At 28.7% G+C, this 15677-nt stretch overlaps 5 protein-coding genes and 1 non-coding gene across 6 annotated transcripts, besides 1 other annotated feature; 4 read left to right on the top strand and 2 right to left on the bottom strand. All coding sequences in view use genetic code 12, as the record gives it.

Moving 5' to 3' along the window:
* Window positions 1-275: 275 nt before the first annotated feature.
* tS(AGA)2 lies at window positions 276-357 on the bottom strand. Its single transcript has one exon. It is a non-coding gene; the product is annotated as a tRNA-Ser (tRNA).
* Window positions 358-435: 78 nt separating this feature from the next.
* Window positions 436-905: a long terminal repeat ((psi-Rd) Solo copy of the long terminal repeat (LTR) associated with the transposon Tca9; about 470 bp long, 30 copies per genome).
* Window positions 906-1739: 834 nt separating this feature from the next.
* Window positions 1740-3431, bottom strand: ALG6 (dolichyl-P-Glc:Man(9)GlcNAc(2)-PP-dolichol alpha-1,3-glucosyltransferase; the record flags this gene model as incomplete). Its single annotated transcript, XM_705980.2, has 1 exon — window positions 1740-3431. One exon carries the CDS (start codon window positions 3429-3431, stop codon window positions 1740-1742), a length of 1692 nt encoding a protein of 563 aa, XP_711072.2.
* A 2378-nt stretch (window positions 3432-5809) lies between these two features.
* Window positions 5810-10486, top strand: BUD5 (Ras family guanine nucleotide exchange factor; the record flags this gene model as incomplete). The annotated part of the gene is made up of 1 exon (XM_705979.2): window positions 5810-10486. The coding sequence occupies one exon, from the start codon at window positions 5810-5812 to the stop codon at window positions 10484-10486; it is 4677 nt and encodes a 1558-aa protein (XP_711071.2).
* Window positions 10487-10836: 350 nt separating this feature from the next.
* On the top strand, window positions 10837-11961 carry CAALFM_CR06920WA (uncharacterized protein; the record flags this gene model as incomplete). The annotated part of the gene is made up of 1 exon (XM_705978.1): window positions 10837-11961. The coding sequence occupies one exon, from the start codon at window positions 10837-10839 to the stop codon at window positions 11959-11961; it is 1125 nt and encodes a 374-aa protein (XP_711070.1).
* A 370-nt stretch (window positions 11962-12331) lies between these two features.
* On the top strand, window positions 12332-13297 carry CAALFM_CR06930WA (uncharacterized protein; the record flags this gene model as incomplete). The annotated part of the gene is made up of 1 exon (XM_704926.2): window positions 12332-13297. The coding sequence occupies one exon, from the start codon at window positions 12332-12334 to the stop codon at window positions 13295-13297; it is 966 nt and encodes a 321-aa protein (XP_710018.2).
* Window positions 13298-13487: 190 nt separating this feature from the next.
* DSL1 (Dsl1p) lies at window positions 13488-15530 on the top strand (the record flags this gene model as incomplete). Its single annotated transcript, XM_707567.2, has 1 exon — window positions 13488-15530. The coding sequence occupies one exon, from the start codon at window positions 13488-13490 to the stop codon at window positions 15528-15530; it is 2043 nt and encodes a 680-aa protein (XP_712660.2).
* Window positions 15531-15677: the final 147 nt, after the last annotated feature.

A 15677-nucleotide genomic window follows, 5' to 3' on the forward strand; every position in this document is an offset into this window, starting at 1 on the left:
GAATTGTATACAAAAAATTGATCTACGAGTTTTATTGTTTGTCCTTTTATTTTTTTTCGCGTCAAAATGAAAATAGATGCAAAAAAAAATTTAATGTTTCATATCTATTTCTAAACATTCCGTCCCATACTATCAATTGAATCTCTCTTATCATTATGTTTTAACGATTGATTAAAAATAAAAATGGATCTGCCACACCCTAAATAGGAATGAAAATTAGTATTGAAGTCCGTTCAATATTTATTATATAAGAGTGGTAAAAAAAACCAAAAAAACGACAACTGCAGGACTCGAACCTGCGCGGGCAAAGCCCAAAAGATTTCTAATCTTTCTCCTTAACCACTCGGACAAGTTGCCAAATTGCTGAGATTTTTTATGTATTGTGGTGTGGTGACTACTTAAGTTTGCAGAATATGGTCAGTTACTACCTCAAAGTGTCGTATAGTAGCAACAAATCTTCCCAATGATTGATATTTGAGCTACTTTGCACGACATGTGTTCTCTTACATTTGAACTGTATGTCCAAGAATGGAAACATATGCCGGAAGGACGTGAAACCTGAGTTTGGTATAAAAGGAATAAGAAATGTCAAATATTTTATATAGTTACATATTTTAATTATGGGAAATTAAATGTTTATTCTGTTCAATAAGTTTTAACCGTAGAGATTACATTTAAAGCCTATGGTCCAAATCCACAAGATACAGCAAATTCATGAATCCACCTATTTAAATTAAGTTCACCAAGCACCATTGCCTACACAGTTTTAGAACAGGCTATATCATCAATTAAGTCAGACATTACTAATTTGAGCTAAGTTGTTAGCTTAATGGACCAACTAATTTAAGTCGAATTGGTAATGCAATCTGTTCTTCATTTGAGTCGATTGCCACGACTATACAACACAAAGCCTTGTCGTCTGCATTATTTGTTTATCTATTTCTATTTTCGGTTAACCAAGTAATCCAGTCACCCGACTACTTGGTTTATATAGTTAATTAGTTAGTTTCGGAGTAGCCTCGTGCTATCTCGTCACTCTAGTTTTCGGTCTATATAAGGGTCAAAGATTTCTCATACTTTTTAATATATTTTTACATTCTTAAACTAACAACTGTTTCTTAGTTTCAGTATTAAGGGATCAGTCCATTCTTTTCGTGTGTATCGCGTTCTTTGGATAAAGTCGTCTGAGTAGCTTTTGACATCCTTTCTGGGGACTGAATGGAAAAGCTTATAAAGCTTTTGGGATTCGAATCTGGCGTTAACAAATTCTCCTCCATCTGAGATATGGATAACCTAACACAGATTTTTATTGTTCGCTGGACTCCAATTTCATGTTTTTTAAAAACATTGAAATTAAAAAAAGCCTATAGTATCAATATGGAAAGTTCATAGAAAGTGGTTGAATTCAATACAAACTTGGAGGGGGTATTAATTATTCTCCCAGTATTTTTGTTTTGAGTCTTCTGCTATATTGACTTTCCGTATATTTTGATAACTATAGGTTTGTTACTAACAAAAAATTATTAGGATGTTGAAAATTTCTAAACAATAATTATTTATTATTGTTAGAGATTAATTGTAGTTTAGGTTATATAGTTAGTTATATAGTTAGGGATGTTATAATTATATTTACATTATTGTTGTTGTTGTGTTTATATAATGAATTATTGCTACAATTGTAGAAAAAACTAACTATCAACGAAAAATGTTTAGATACTGTTTGTTCTATTTGCTTTAATTTACAATTTAATGATTCTATACACCAACCATAACCAGAAATAACTAAAGGCAACAAATGATATAGTTGTGTTTAAAATCACCCATAAATCAGGATATTTCAATGGTGGATCAATAGTAAAATCAATAATATGATAAATAATCATCATGAAATAAATTATCCAAATGATTAAATTATTAATATTTAGAAGTTTACTACTCGATTTTGAGTTCTTTTGTGGGTTTGGATTGACAATTATTAAATCAAATCCAATTAACCAATTAATTAAGAAATTGAGGACGAAATATTGCATAATTAAACCATCTTTTTTCAATAGTGGATATAAACTAAATGTCCCCACCGTATTGATAAATTGAATCATAGTTATATCTTGTTGAGGATTTATCAATAATAATAATGAAATAGGGATCAAAGCAATTAATATTGATTTTTCATGAACCTGATAAGAAAATAAATAGAATGATAATGCATTTAAAGCAAATCCATAAATCATAGCAACAATATTCAATGGTAATGATGATGATGATGATGACAGGGGGGTTACTTCTGTATTTGCTTTCTTGGTGTTGTTGGTGGCAGTCTTTATTTTATAGAAAATCAATAAATTAATTGGAATTGTTGTTAATAATGTAGCTATCAATGCTAATTTTGATAATTGTGAAGCATCAGTAAGGATTTCACGATATTTAATCAAAATATTGGTTGTACACCAAAAATTTGCCACTTTATCTTCAAATAATCCACGATTAAATGGGAATACTCTATAAACAATTTGTAAAATTGAATCAGGATGAAACCATATAAATGGTAATAAATAAATGAATTGAGTAAGTAACACCGTTACTCCAACTAAAAAAAATTTACTCAAGGAATTCAATTGACTTAAAATATAAAAGAAAATGAATAATGAATAATATAATCCCATTTGTTTAAAATTTATACAACTAATGAACCAAACACTAGCCATAATTAAATTTCCTTTAATTAAATCAATTATTGAATAAATGAAAAATCCAAGCATAATAGAATTATATTGGAAATGACCATGATCTATTAAGATTAAATGAGGTTGATTAATAATTATAAGAGCAATTATAATTTGATCCATTCGATTAATATTTGATTTTTTCCCTAAAATATTAGCAATTTTTAAAATTGAAGGTATATATATGATTAATTCACTAATGATTGCTGTAATTCTCATAAATGTTTTAATATCATCTGTTTCTAATCCACGTGATGTATTCAAGGCAAACCATGACAGATTAATAAAATTGCCCAATTTCCCACATATAAATGAATGATAAGCAGTTAATACCGGATAATCTAACCCCCAATATTGTAAATCGAAAAAATACCATTGAGAAATTGGTAAATTAATCGTGAGTTCCATCCAATGTCGTTGAGCTTCAAAATCACCAAACATTGGTGGGGTATGATATCCCAGATGACTTCCTAATCCTACTGCAGCTCTAAGTATTATGGCAGTAAGAATTAAAATGTATCTTGCTGTCCATTGATCAGGTGCTTTTTCAAAATAATGAAGTAAATCATACACTGGTGATTTCTTGAAAATTGAAGTTGAACGTAAATGTTGTTGTTGTTGTCCGAGCTGTTTTTTCAGTGAATAAACTACTGGTGTTGAATCTTTTGGCAGTTGAGGTGTAGATGGTTTCTTTTTAGATCGAGCCATTTCTTTTTTCAAATGATTAGATGTATGAATTTGTACCAAGTAGTATTGAAAAATTTGGGTTGTTGCCAAAGTTTGAGTGAATGTGTATTAAGTTTTAGTGTTGTTCTCTATTTTTTTCTTTTCGTCTGTTAATGGGTGGTGGTGTGTCGTGTAAACAAAAACAAAATATTTTCTTTGGTCTCATTTGCACGAACAAAAAGAGAGTAGTTGGTGATTTTGCAACACTCAACATGTTGGTGAATAACAAAGGATATTGAATGGATGTAGGTACAAGGAAGGTAGAAAATTCAGTAAGGTTTTGATGATCTAGCACAAGCACAGTAGTTGCTAGAGTACAAAATTAAGTGGTAAATTACTGTATTTGCTAATTTCACTTTACTCTGAAATTGATGTATCAATTATGTTTAAATTTTATTCCAAATTTTATTCCAAATTTTCACCAACTTTTTACAAAAAGAAGAGCTCCAATTAAATACCTATAACAGTACATATTCTTTATTATACGAAACTTTATAGAAGATCAAAGATAACAAATACACTTATGAACAACATCCTTTATAGAATACCCCAATTATCAAGCTCAAAAGATCCAGAGTATAATAAGTTATTTCGGGATATCAAAACCTTTAGAGCAAGAGAAAACGCAAAAACAAAGAAGAATCTAAACTTCAAAACAAAGGCAGTTCATTGCATCGTAACTTAAAATATGAAATAATTGTAATTACTCTAATTGTTTCTGTAATTAACTCTTACAAAATGTTTAACATAATAGTGGTGGTGCACTTTACCAGATTTGACTTTCTTGCTTAAGTATACGGAGTTCCAAATATAGAATAAGTTTAGTACTATGAATAAGTAATTATAATTCATTTGATGACGCGTCAGTCTATTTTTTATGCATGAAGAACAATAACAACAAGGGGAGAGTGGTGGGTAGGTGGGTTACAAACGATTGCATTTTGATTTGACTTTAGCGTCATGTTGCATATTCAACAAGTGTTAGTGGTAGTAATTATTATTACTGTTTCAGTCTTAGTTTTTTCTTTTTTTTCTTTCCACGTCTAAAATGGGTGCGACGCGTCCGAAATAGAAAAATAGTTTTTTTTAGCCCTACTTGTTTCCCACTTGCCTCTAATTCTTTTGTTCGATATCGTACACACAAAAGGAACTGATTATGAAACATTTAACCAATTTTGGAAATGATATTGCTATTGTATAATGTTTTGATAGATTTGCGTTTCCGTCATCGTCATCGTCGTCTTGCCTATATTCATCTTTCATTTTGTTTTTTTTTGCAACTGAAATTATGATTACACTTTTTTTAATTAATGAAATAACAAAGTTAATGTTAGATTAAGCAAGATATAGAACTGACAGATTAAAAGTAACCGTAACCAAGAAAGGATTAGTTTATATCGCAAAAAAGAAAAAAGGGAAACATATCCGAATAAAATAGTACAACTCTTTTTTTGATCGTGTAAATCTTATCGTTTTAATAATATCTAACTGTTTAGAAACAAAGCAAGGAGTAAAACAAGATCAATAGGTTTCACAAAAGACCTATACAACGAGATAAAAAAAAAGAACAAACAAACAAACGAAAACTGTGGGCAAGTTATCTATAGTTGAAGTTAAATGAATTTCAGCCCAATAATTTAGGCGATTAGTCTTTTGGATTTTAGTTCAAGTAGTCTCTTTTCTTTACCATATATTTCTAAAATGTTACCTAAATGGAATGAAATAGTGTTTTCTTTATAATTTTATTAGTTAAATGATGATGATGAAGGCAGAGAATTAATAAATTAATTAATAAGTTACAAAAATCAACAAGAGTTTAATATAATAATACTTTTAACTCGCCTTGCAGTTTATTTTTTTTTTTTGTTTTAAGTTTTTAATTTCTTTTGCTTTTGCTTTTCTGTTGTCTGAAATTTTTTACTTTTTTATTCTTTTTTGCACACCCCCCCCTTTCTCTTTCTCTATCAATAGTAATTCCAAATCTATAGATTCCCCAAAAAAAGTTTACAACCCAAATCCTTCTTTTTTCTTCTTTTGCTTTTCTTCTTCTATATATCATTCTATCTATTGTGGATATACTATTCATATCTATATATCTATCCATCTTATCATTATTGAAACTACAATAGAGGACTGATAACTTATACCCAACCTTTTTTTTTTGATTTCATATTCCTCCTTTTGGTTGACGTTCCTCAAATTATTTAACAGTGTTGCAAATATTTACAATTTCCATTATTTGCAAGAAATAGCCCCCCCCCCCCCCCCCATTCACTGAATTTCACTTATATATATAAATTCATTTGACATCCCGTTTACAGAAATAGTTCCCGTATATATCAAGTCAATCAAGATCTATAATGTTTCAACAACCAAACTATTCAGATCCAGGCAAACATATCAGTACATCATCTAGCGTATATCCTGACTCGAACAGTGCCTCCCCAGAATCATCACCACGTATACCAGGTGCATTTGAACAAATAATAATACCTCGTCATAAGGAAAATCCATTTCGTACAAACAAACCTATAGAGCAACAACAACAACAACAGCAACAACAACAACAACAACAACAGCAACAACAACAACAACAACAACAACAACAACAACAACAACAACAACAACAACATCAACAGCATCAAGAACATCAGGCTAATGGACATGACGAAGAACAAAATCGTATGCCAACCGAGGGATCTAATCAAACATTTCAATCATATATGACTGCCCGTAGTGGGGCTTATTCATTTGAAGAAGAAGATTATGAGAATGAAGTAGCAGGACACCAGGACCAACAAAGTGAAAATGGCAGTATTTACTCACAAAACCAAGAACCACAATTAAGAAATGCCCCAAGTTTCTCATCAATAAATGAATCAATTTTCCATAATTCCTCGAAAAATACTACCCTTGACACCACTGAAAACGACGAAACCCCATTAATAGATAGCAGCGAGAGGTACCCTGATGAAACTCCGATAGTTGACGATAATGGATTTCTTCACGAGATAAACCACGGAGAAAAAGATATCATTGCAAGTGAACCTATTGATTCGAATGAACCAACTTCATTACTACCAAAACAAAATTTGAGCAAGAAATTCAAAAGAGTGTCAGTGGCATTACAGAATACACGAACTTCAGGGGAATCGTACAATTTTAGATATGTATTCCAAAACAATGTTGACCAAGCAAATAGAACAGCAACTCAAGATAATACTGCCCCCAAACTTGAACGCAAAAGTACATATTACAGAAAACTACAAGAGAAAAAGCTACAATCATCACAAGAACAACAAGGTACAGAAGTGGAGAATATGGTAATTTCAAATGATCAACACTCGGAAGCTAGTTCTATCAGCACCAGAGCATCAAGTACACATACTGATACCAGTGGAAGAGACGACGAACAAGATGATAATCTAGTGAAAAAGAATTCGACAAATTCATCATCAAATTTTGTATTCAGTAATAATAATTTACCATCATCGTACAATTTGGGAGGATCTAAAGTAAATGACGATATACCGATTCGAAAAGATTTAATCAGAGAAAATAAAGCACAAGTTCAGCAGGATGCAATTGATAGGGAACGATTACAAATGTACAATAATTCAACGGCAATGTCAGAAGAAGGTGGGTTGAACATTGTTTACAAAGACGCCAATACTACTAGTGATGACACATACCTGAAACCACCATCTCCAACAAAATCTGAAGAAAAAGAAGACAATTTGTCCGATTTTTTCATACGAGCATTGCATTCATTTGATTCATCAACTTTACAATCAAAATCAGATGCATCAATTTGTTTATCATTTGAGAAAAATGACATTGCATTTCTTCATACCATTGACGAATCAGGATGGGGGGAAGTCACTTTATTAGAAACTTTACAAACTGGATGGATTCCTATGAACTATTTTTCGCTCGTTGTTACATCCAGTGATGATGAAGAGGACGAGGATGATAGCTATGAAGATAATGACGATGACGACAGTAATAAAATCCCAAATAATCATTATTTGAAACCATTATTACATGCATGTGGACAATTTCTTTCTAATCCATTGAGTCATAAAGATCGTCGAAACAAGTACACTTTTTCCATTAGAGTGATAAATTCAATTAGAGATGGTGTGAGGTTATTATTACAACAAACTGATTGTTTATCAAGATCGAATGAATTAGTCACCAAAAGACCAATTGTAAGAAAATCGCGGAAATCATTATTGGCAGATTGGTATAATCTTATGGTCAAAGCTAATGAATTTAAAGGTACTTCAAATTACAACAAAATAGAAATCTTAACATTAATGGTGTATCAAGTGAGTCGTAAAGCTGTATCATTTTTAGAAATATGGTCAGCTGAAAGTAAAGAAATCATTACTCGTGATCACACGGGGAAAAAATTATATGATGATTTGAATGATTGCCCATTATTGAAAACGCCTCCATTGGCCAAACAAAGAATCACGGAAATCCATGGGGTATTATTTTCCTATTTAGGGTTAATTATAGGAAGATTGGATTTGATTGAACATAATCAAATTGGATGTGATATGTTAGAGACTTTAGCTCATCAAATTATATTACTTTTACGAGAATTATTATTCGTATCAAGAACAGGTTCAGAATATTCCAAAGATAAACCTCGAGAATTAGATAGTTCTTTAGATGGATTATTATCTTTAGTCAGCGATTTGGTTGCTAGTGTGAAAAATTTAGTGGTTAGAACTGTTAATGAAACTGAAGAAGATCGTATTCACAAATTTGGTGGTCCACAATTAAACGGGGCCAGAGATTATTATTACACACCAGAAGGAGGAGAATTGTTACAAATTGCATCAAGAATGGTTAAAGCAATTAGTGTGACAGTTGCATCGATTAGAAAATTATTGGAAGTTACTGGTGATTTCAAATTAAGTTCAGAAAGATCTTATCCAGATTATTCGAAAATGAGAATTGAACCTCAAGAATTTATAAAAAAATGTTCACAGGGAATCACTAAACCAAAAGACATGCCAATACAACAACCCAACGGCGCAACTTCTACTTCTAATAGTGGTGGTATTAAAGCGTATAAAGCTAATAGATATTCTATGATTAGAGCTGGTAAAACTGGGGATTTGGGTTTAACTGAGAATGGTGTCAATTACTTACAATCATTGAATAATGAAAATGGTAATGGTAATAATGTTGTTGATGAGCTTGATGGATCATCACCATTTACTCTGTCAGCTCCTGAATTTAAACCATTCACATCAGAAGGAGGGAATGAATCAAACAATGATGCTAATATTAATGCCAATATAAATAACGAATTATCAGTTGATAGTAATGGAAATCTATTAGGGGGTTCATTTAAAGGGCTTGTGTATACTTTAACCAATGAAGATCTGCCACCAGAGTATTTTTTTGTGTCAACATTTTTCATATGTTTCCGAAGTTTTAGTACTGGGATTGATTTAATTGAAGAATTAATAACTAGATTTCAAGTTGGTTATGTTAGTAATGATATTAATATTGATTTGAAATTGAAAAAGAGAAGGAAATTAGTGGCTAAACTGATTCAATTATGGATGGAATCTTATTGGAATCATGAAGCTGATTATAATTTGTTGACGACATTAATCAATTTTTTCAATGAAGGTATGAGTGATTATTTACCTTTGGATGCCATTAGATTGATTGATATTGGTGCCAGACTTTCATCAAGACCATTAGTGGAGAATAGATCCAGAAGAATTAAAGACACCAAACAATTAGTCAATAGAAGTATTACCAATGCTGCTAAATTACCAAGAAAAACTGGGTCAATCCTTGGTGATGAAATTAATCGTTATTCAATGATTGATAGTTATAGTCTTTCCAAGATTAACAGCACCAGCAGTAGTAACTCAACTACTAGTAGTAGTGGTCATTCAGCATCGTTGCCAATGCCACTTGGACCTACTAGTACATCGAAAACATCATTATTGACTTCTTCACAACTTGAAACTATTGAAAAAGTTAATCTTACTTATAGAGCAATCTTGGGGAATAGTTGGTGTTCACAAAAATATATTAATTCAATTAAATATATTCCATTAGATTTATCAGTGTTAATGCCGAATTTTTATATAATTTGTGATCAAAGTTGGGTTTTATCAAATTATCGACCAAATTTATTAGATTTTAATGGATTAGAAATTGCTAAACAATTAACATTATTAGAATCATATATTTTTTGTTCAATTAAGCCTGATGAATTATTAAATCAAAATTATACTACCAAAAGAGCTCATTTAAAACTAGCTCCAAATGTTCGATTATCATTATTATTCACCAATTGTTTATCAGGGTATGTTATTGAGTCAATATTACAACCCAATATCACCATTAAATTAAGAATTAGTATGGTGAAAATATGGTTAAAAATAGCCATTTCATGTCTTTATTTAAGAAATTTTAATTCATTAGCGGCAATTATAACAGCATTAGAATCTCATTTAATCACCAGGATTTCATCAATTTGGATTAAATTAGAAGATAAATATACTGAATTATATGATTATTTATCAAGTATTATTCATCCAGAAAAAAATTATCGAGTTTATCGAAATAAATTACGAAATTTTTTGAATTCACCAATGGGATTAGAAACTCCACCTATTCCTATTGTTCCTTATTTTTCATTATTTTTACAAGATTTAACATTTATTAATGATGGGAATCCAAATTATCGTAAAGCTAATACATTTTTAAATCAAAAATTAATTAATATTGATAAATATTTGAAAATTACCAGAATTATTGCTGATATTGAATGTTTACAAATATCTTATCTAGATGATCCAAATATTGTTGGTAATGGTGATGGTAATTCTTTAATGGAAAATGGTGATGATAAACCAAATTATACTATTAATCCAGTTGCACCATTACAAGAATTGATTTTATTGGAATTATGGAAGATTTGTCAATTGAATAAAACTGAAGAAGATCGTGCTTGGAAATTGAGTTGTAAGATTCAACCAAGAGATGTTAGTTAGGTTAATACGACGAGCTTTATGAATGTATGTGTGTATTGTGTAGCATATCTCATACACGAATGATAGACATAATGAATAGTATATAAAGATAAGTCATGTAATATCGTTGGTGATGTATAGTTTATTTTGACTGGTTTTAAGGATTGGGTAAACTTTGAGATGGAGGTTTTTAGGATAAACGCGACTTTGTGTAAATTTGCCCATCAGACACACCGCACTCGATTTGTTTTTACAAACAACAAAATCATAACAACAACATCAGGAACAACAACAAATACACATTTTAAAGTCATATTTGGTGTTTAAGAATATCTTCACAACTAGATAAGATACCCCTCTTTTTTCGTAACATGTCCGAAAACACATCACAAGAATTAAAAGATGAATTATCATCTATTCAAGAAAATTCCATCAATTATTCCATATTAACATCGGATCAAGATTTTCATAATGCTAATATTAAACTTAATAATCCCAAGTTAATTAAAGATGAATTATTACATTATCAAAACATTTTTTCTAAATTGAAATTTTTATATTTAGAACAAGAAACTAGAGATATTTTTTTAAGAGAAATATCAGAAATTAATTATAAATTACCACCAAAAGAATCTAATTTCATTAATGAAATTGAATTCGAATCATTTAATCAAGAAACTCAAATCAGTAAACAACGATTGAAAAAAAATAAACAAACAATGTATAATAAAATATCACAATTAGAACTCATCACCAATGATACTGATTTATTATATACTAATTATAGTAATCGATCAAGACAAATTCAACAATTATTAAATGATGAAATAAATTCATTAGAATTGAAAATTAATGATGAATTAATGATGCAAAATGATAATCAAACCATAATGGAATATATGATGGATTCTCGTCCTTCATCATCAGTTAGTGAAATGATTTCACTACTGCAAAACAACGAAAACCACAACCATAACCACAACAATCAAGATCAAGTTAATGATAACGATATTTTGAAGAAAAATGCTATTGATAAATTACATGAAATAAATAATGATATAAATGAAATCACCAAACAATATGAAAATAATTTATATCAAATTGAAATCATCACCAAGAAATTAAATGATTTAAATGATATTTTAAAAAATTTGAAACCTAGAGAATATAAAGATGATAAATTACAAAAATATACTAAATGGAGTACAGAAATGAATGAAATATTGACAAAATTAAGTATTATTAATAAAGTTGAATTGAACAAAGAAGCAGGAACCACATCAGGGAATGAATATCGTTTAAGTATAAGTTATGGTGATAGTAGTACAAACAATTTAATTATTAAATATCATGAAGGAGATTGGAAAATTGTTTCATTACAAGGATATAAAGATAATAATAATAACAATAAACTTATATCAAAGATAAATTCATTAGGGAATCAAAAAGATTTTTTTAAAGCAATTGCACAATTTATTGTGGAGTTAACTAAGTGATAGGTAATACATAGAATGTCCTCAATGAAGAAATACAATGAAAGGATATAATAAACCACTTGCTTCCCTTTTTTAAGGTTAAATTAACAATCAAGAGTTTATAATTGAAGTAAGAGTTGAATGAATGAATGAACAGACTATGGTTATGGTTATGGTTATATTTGTAGTTTATCTCCGGCTTCAATAACCGAGGGACAACATATAAAAAAAAATTGATTCAATTCACACGCCAAAAGTAAATGAGAGTTTACCCCAACAAGAACAGAACAGAGAGGACGGGCAAAAAAAAAATTCATTGATTGAATAATGTATCTCCACTCTCTTTTTTAATGAACTTCCAATTAGAATTTATTTATTATTAATATCCGTAATGGTCACTACAACAATACAAGAGAATATTGATTTAATTCAAAAAGTAAACTTAAAACATACTTCAATTGATCCTAATCCTGACTCACGTCAACAAGAAATTATCAATAATTTACTTCTTCTAGCTCAAAAAGAACAACAAAAGGGTAATACTTCAATCACATCAGATAAACTTGATAAATTAACCAGTTTACTAGCACAACAACAACAACAACAACAACAAAAGTTACAAAGTCGATCACAACCATTATCAACCCCTACTAAGGCTAAATTACCTCCAAAACCAAAATACCCTTCAGTATTTAATAAATTTGATATTAATAAATCATCTCACAACAATCGACAAGAACGAGGTCAATCTCCAGTGAAGAAACCCAAGTCAGGGAGTAAACCTAATAATAATAATAAACCTATAAAATACTATAGACCAAATACATTTAGTTTGAAAAAAATAGAATTTATGTTTGTTAATATTTTAGAAAATCTTGCCAATTTATTAGATAATTTACATTTATTATCAAATTTACCAATGTTCCCACAATTTTTAAATCGATTTTTAAAACAAACCAATAAAATTTGGGTATTAATATTGGTTTTTTTAATCAGGAAAACCATATCTCAATTACTAAATGTAATACGTAAAATTAGAAAAGTTAATATTGAAGTTGATTTATTAAATTCTACTACCACCACCAAAAACAAGACTGGAATAAATTTTATAAATGAAGATTTAAATAAAAAATACAAAAAAGTATTAAAAGATTTACGATTTGATAAAATGATGCTTATTATTGAATTAATTGGGAATTTCTTAGATTTAACATTTAATCTTATTGAATTATATGGAATTGCTTTGCCTGATTGGATTATGAGTTTATTGAATTTTGCAAGTATGGCAATGACAATTTATAGAATGAATAAAGATGATGAATATGTTGATGATGATATAACTGATGATTTGATTTGATATAGGTTGTTAGTTAGTTTAATTAATCTATTTGTATATGACAAAGCAACTACTAATACTCTGTATGTTGCGTGTATAAGTCTCAAAATATTTTTTGCTTTGATCTCCTCAAAAAATATACGCCCATACAAACACAAGTGTTGCCAACACATACAACTTTACAAAATTCCATTTTTATACAACACCAATAATGCCATCGATTGAACAACAATTAGAAGATCAAGAATTATATTTAAAAGATATTGAACAGAAAATATTTCAAACATTATCCAAAATAAACAAAACAACCCTTGAAAATGATAATGATTTCCGAAAACAATTTGAAGAAATTCCTCAAGATTCAAATACCACTGAAAGTAACAATTTAACTGATTTAACAATTACTGAATTGAATAATAAATTTGAAATCGTTACTGACAATTTACAACAATTGAATGAATTACAAGAGATCAATTCTAAATTAAAAGAAATTGAAACGTATTTGGGGAAACCGAAAACATTACAAAGTATATTAGATTTACAATATTTAAATAATTTATTTAAACAAATCATCATTGATACAAATTCTCAATATATAATATATAAACAAATCAAGAAGCGAGTCGATTCACTTTATGAAAATTTTGTTAATCAATTGAATGAATATTTAACTATTCTTTTAATTCCTGATCCATTGACTATTACTAATATAGCAATTTTACAAGATTTCAATCGGTTTTTATTGAAAAATGGACATAATAATATGAATGCATACGATAAATATAAGGAAAATTGGGATAAATTAGTGGATTCAATATTGGGGGACTCCACCCCCACCCCTTCAAAACAACTTAGTTTGATTGTTGATGAATTGGAAGATACTATTAAATTAGAAATTGTATCAGACAACGAGGACAACAATTTCATTAAATCAATTACTAATTTAATTAGATTTATAAATGAATTACAATATCCTATAATCAAAAATTATTTAAATTCTAAAATTTCTAAAAATTTAATTGATAAAATTTCCATCAATATAAATCAAATTATTAATGATAAACAACAATTGAATGATTTAGATGAATTAGTGAAATTATGTCATGAAACTAATTGGAATATATTATCAAGAATGGAAGGAATAGGAAATGGTGGTGATGATTCTTTACAAGAAAAATTGAATAAATTACATCTTGATTGGATTGTTGATAATTATGTTGATAAAATTAAAAAAATTTATAAATCTGATGCCATAAAACAAACTGAATTGATTGATTTTGATAGTGGTAAACTAGAAAAACAAGAAGAGAAACCAACAAAAGACGACAACGATGAAGACGATGGGTGGAATGATAATTGGGATGATGGTTGGGAAGAAGAAGAAGAGGCAGAAGCCAATCCAAGTGGGAAAGTACCTGATACGGATACTTCAAGTGAAAAAATAGTTATCACTAAAATTCCTTTTGAGTTATTGAAACTTATCAATGAATTTAGTAAATATTCACTGGATTTGAATTATCTAATAACTTCAATTCAAGCATTATCAACAATAGAATATCCTTCATTAGCAAATTCATTTTTATTACTCAACGATTTGAATTATTTGTCTTCCAAGTTAACTTCCCTCCATGGGTATAATGATGATGATGCTCAAAAACTAATCCAATTTGTCAATTGTAATTGGAATCAAGTACTCATTAAATTTTATCTGGAATTGAAAATTGTATTATCGTCATTAAATTTAGAAAATGATGAATCGTTAAGTAATTCTGATGAATTAGATGATTATAATTTAAATCAATTAAGTTTAATTTATAAATGGTTTAATATTTTATTTGAAGAAAAACAATTAAAATCAACTAATCGACCAAAATTTATTTTAGTAGTGATTGATTTAGTTGAATTTATAAATAATTGGTTAATTCAAATGATTTTTAATCTTGATGATATAAGTGAATTTCAATGTACTAAAATAACTCATATTATTGATAATATTAATAATGTCACCATACCATATATTCAAGAATTGGGTATTAACAAAAGTTCATCATCAATTGAATCATATGATAAATTAAATAATGTTAAATTTTTAATTAATAATCATTTAAAAGATATTATGGAAAGATTTTATCAAGGAGAATTATTTAATTTAGAAACTCAAGAATTAGTAAATATGATAAAATCTATTTTCATTCAAAGTGAATTAAGAGATAATTATATACAAGAAATAATTGAATTTCGAAACATGAGCTAAAAAGAAAAGCATTTTACTTAGAAACATATAATGTACGAATATATTTGATTAAATATTACATATTATACTATAAAGCTATAGTCTAATTTAATATCATAAATGAAAATTAATTAATATAAATGCATAATTTGGGATTCTCTATCCTTT

This window comes from Candida albicans, chromosome R (assembly GCF_000182965.3).
Source record: "Candida albicans SC5314 chromosome R, complete sequence".
Classification (NCBI taxonomy): Eukaryota; Fungi; Ascomycota; class Pichiomycetes; order Serinales; family Debaryomycetaceae; genus Candida; species Candida albicans.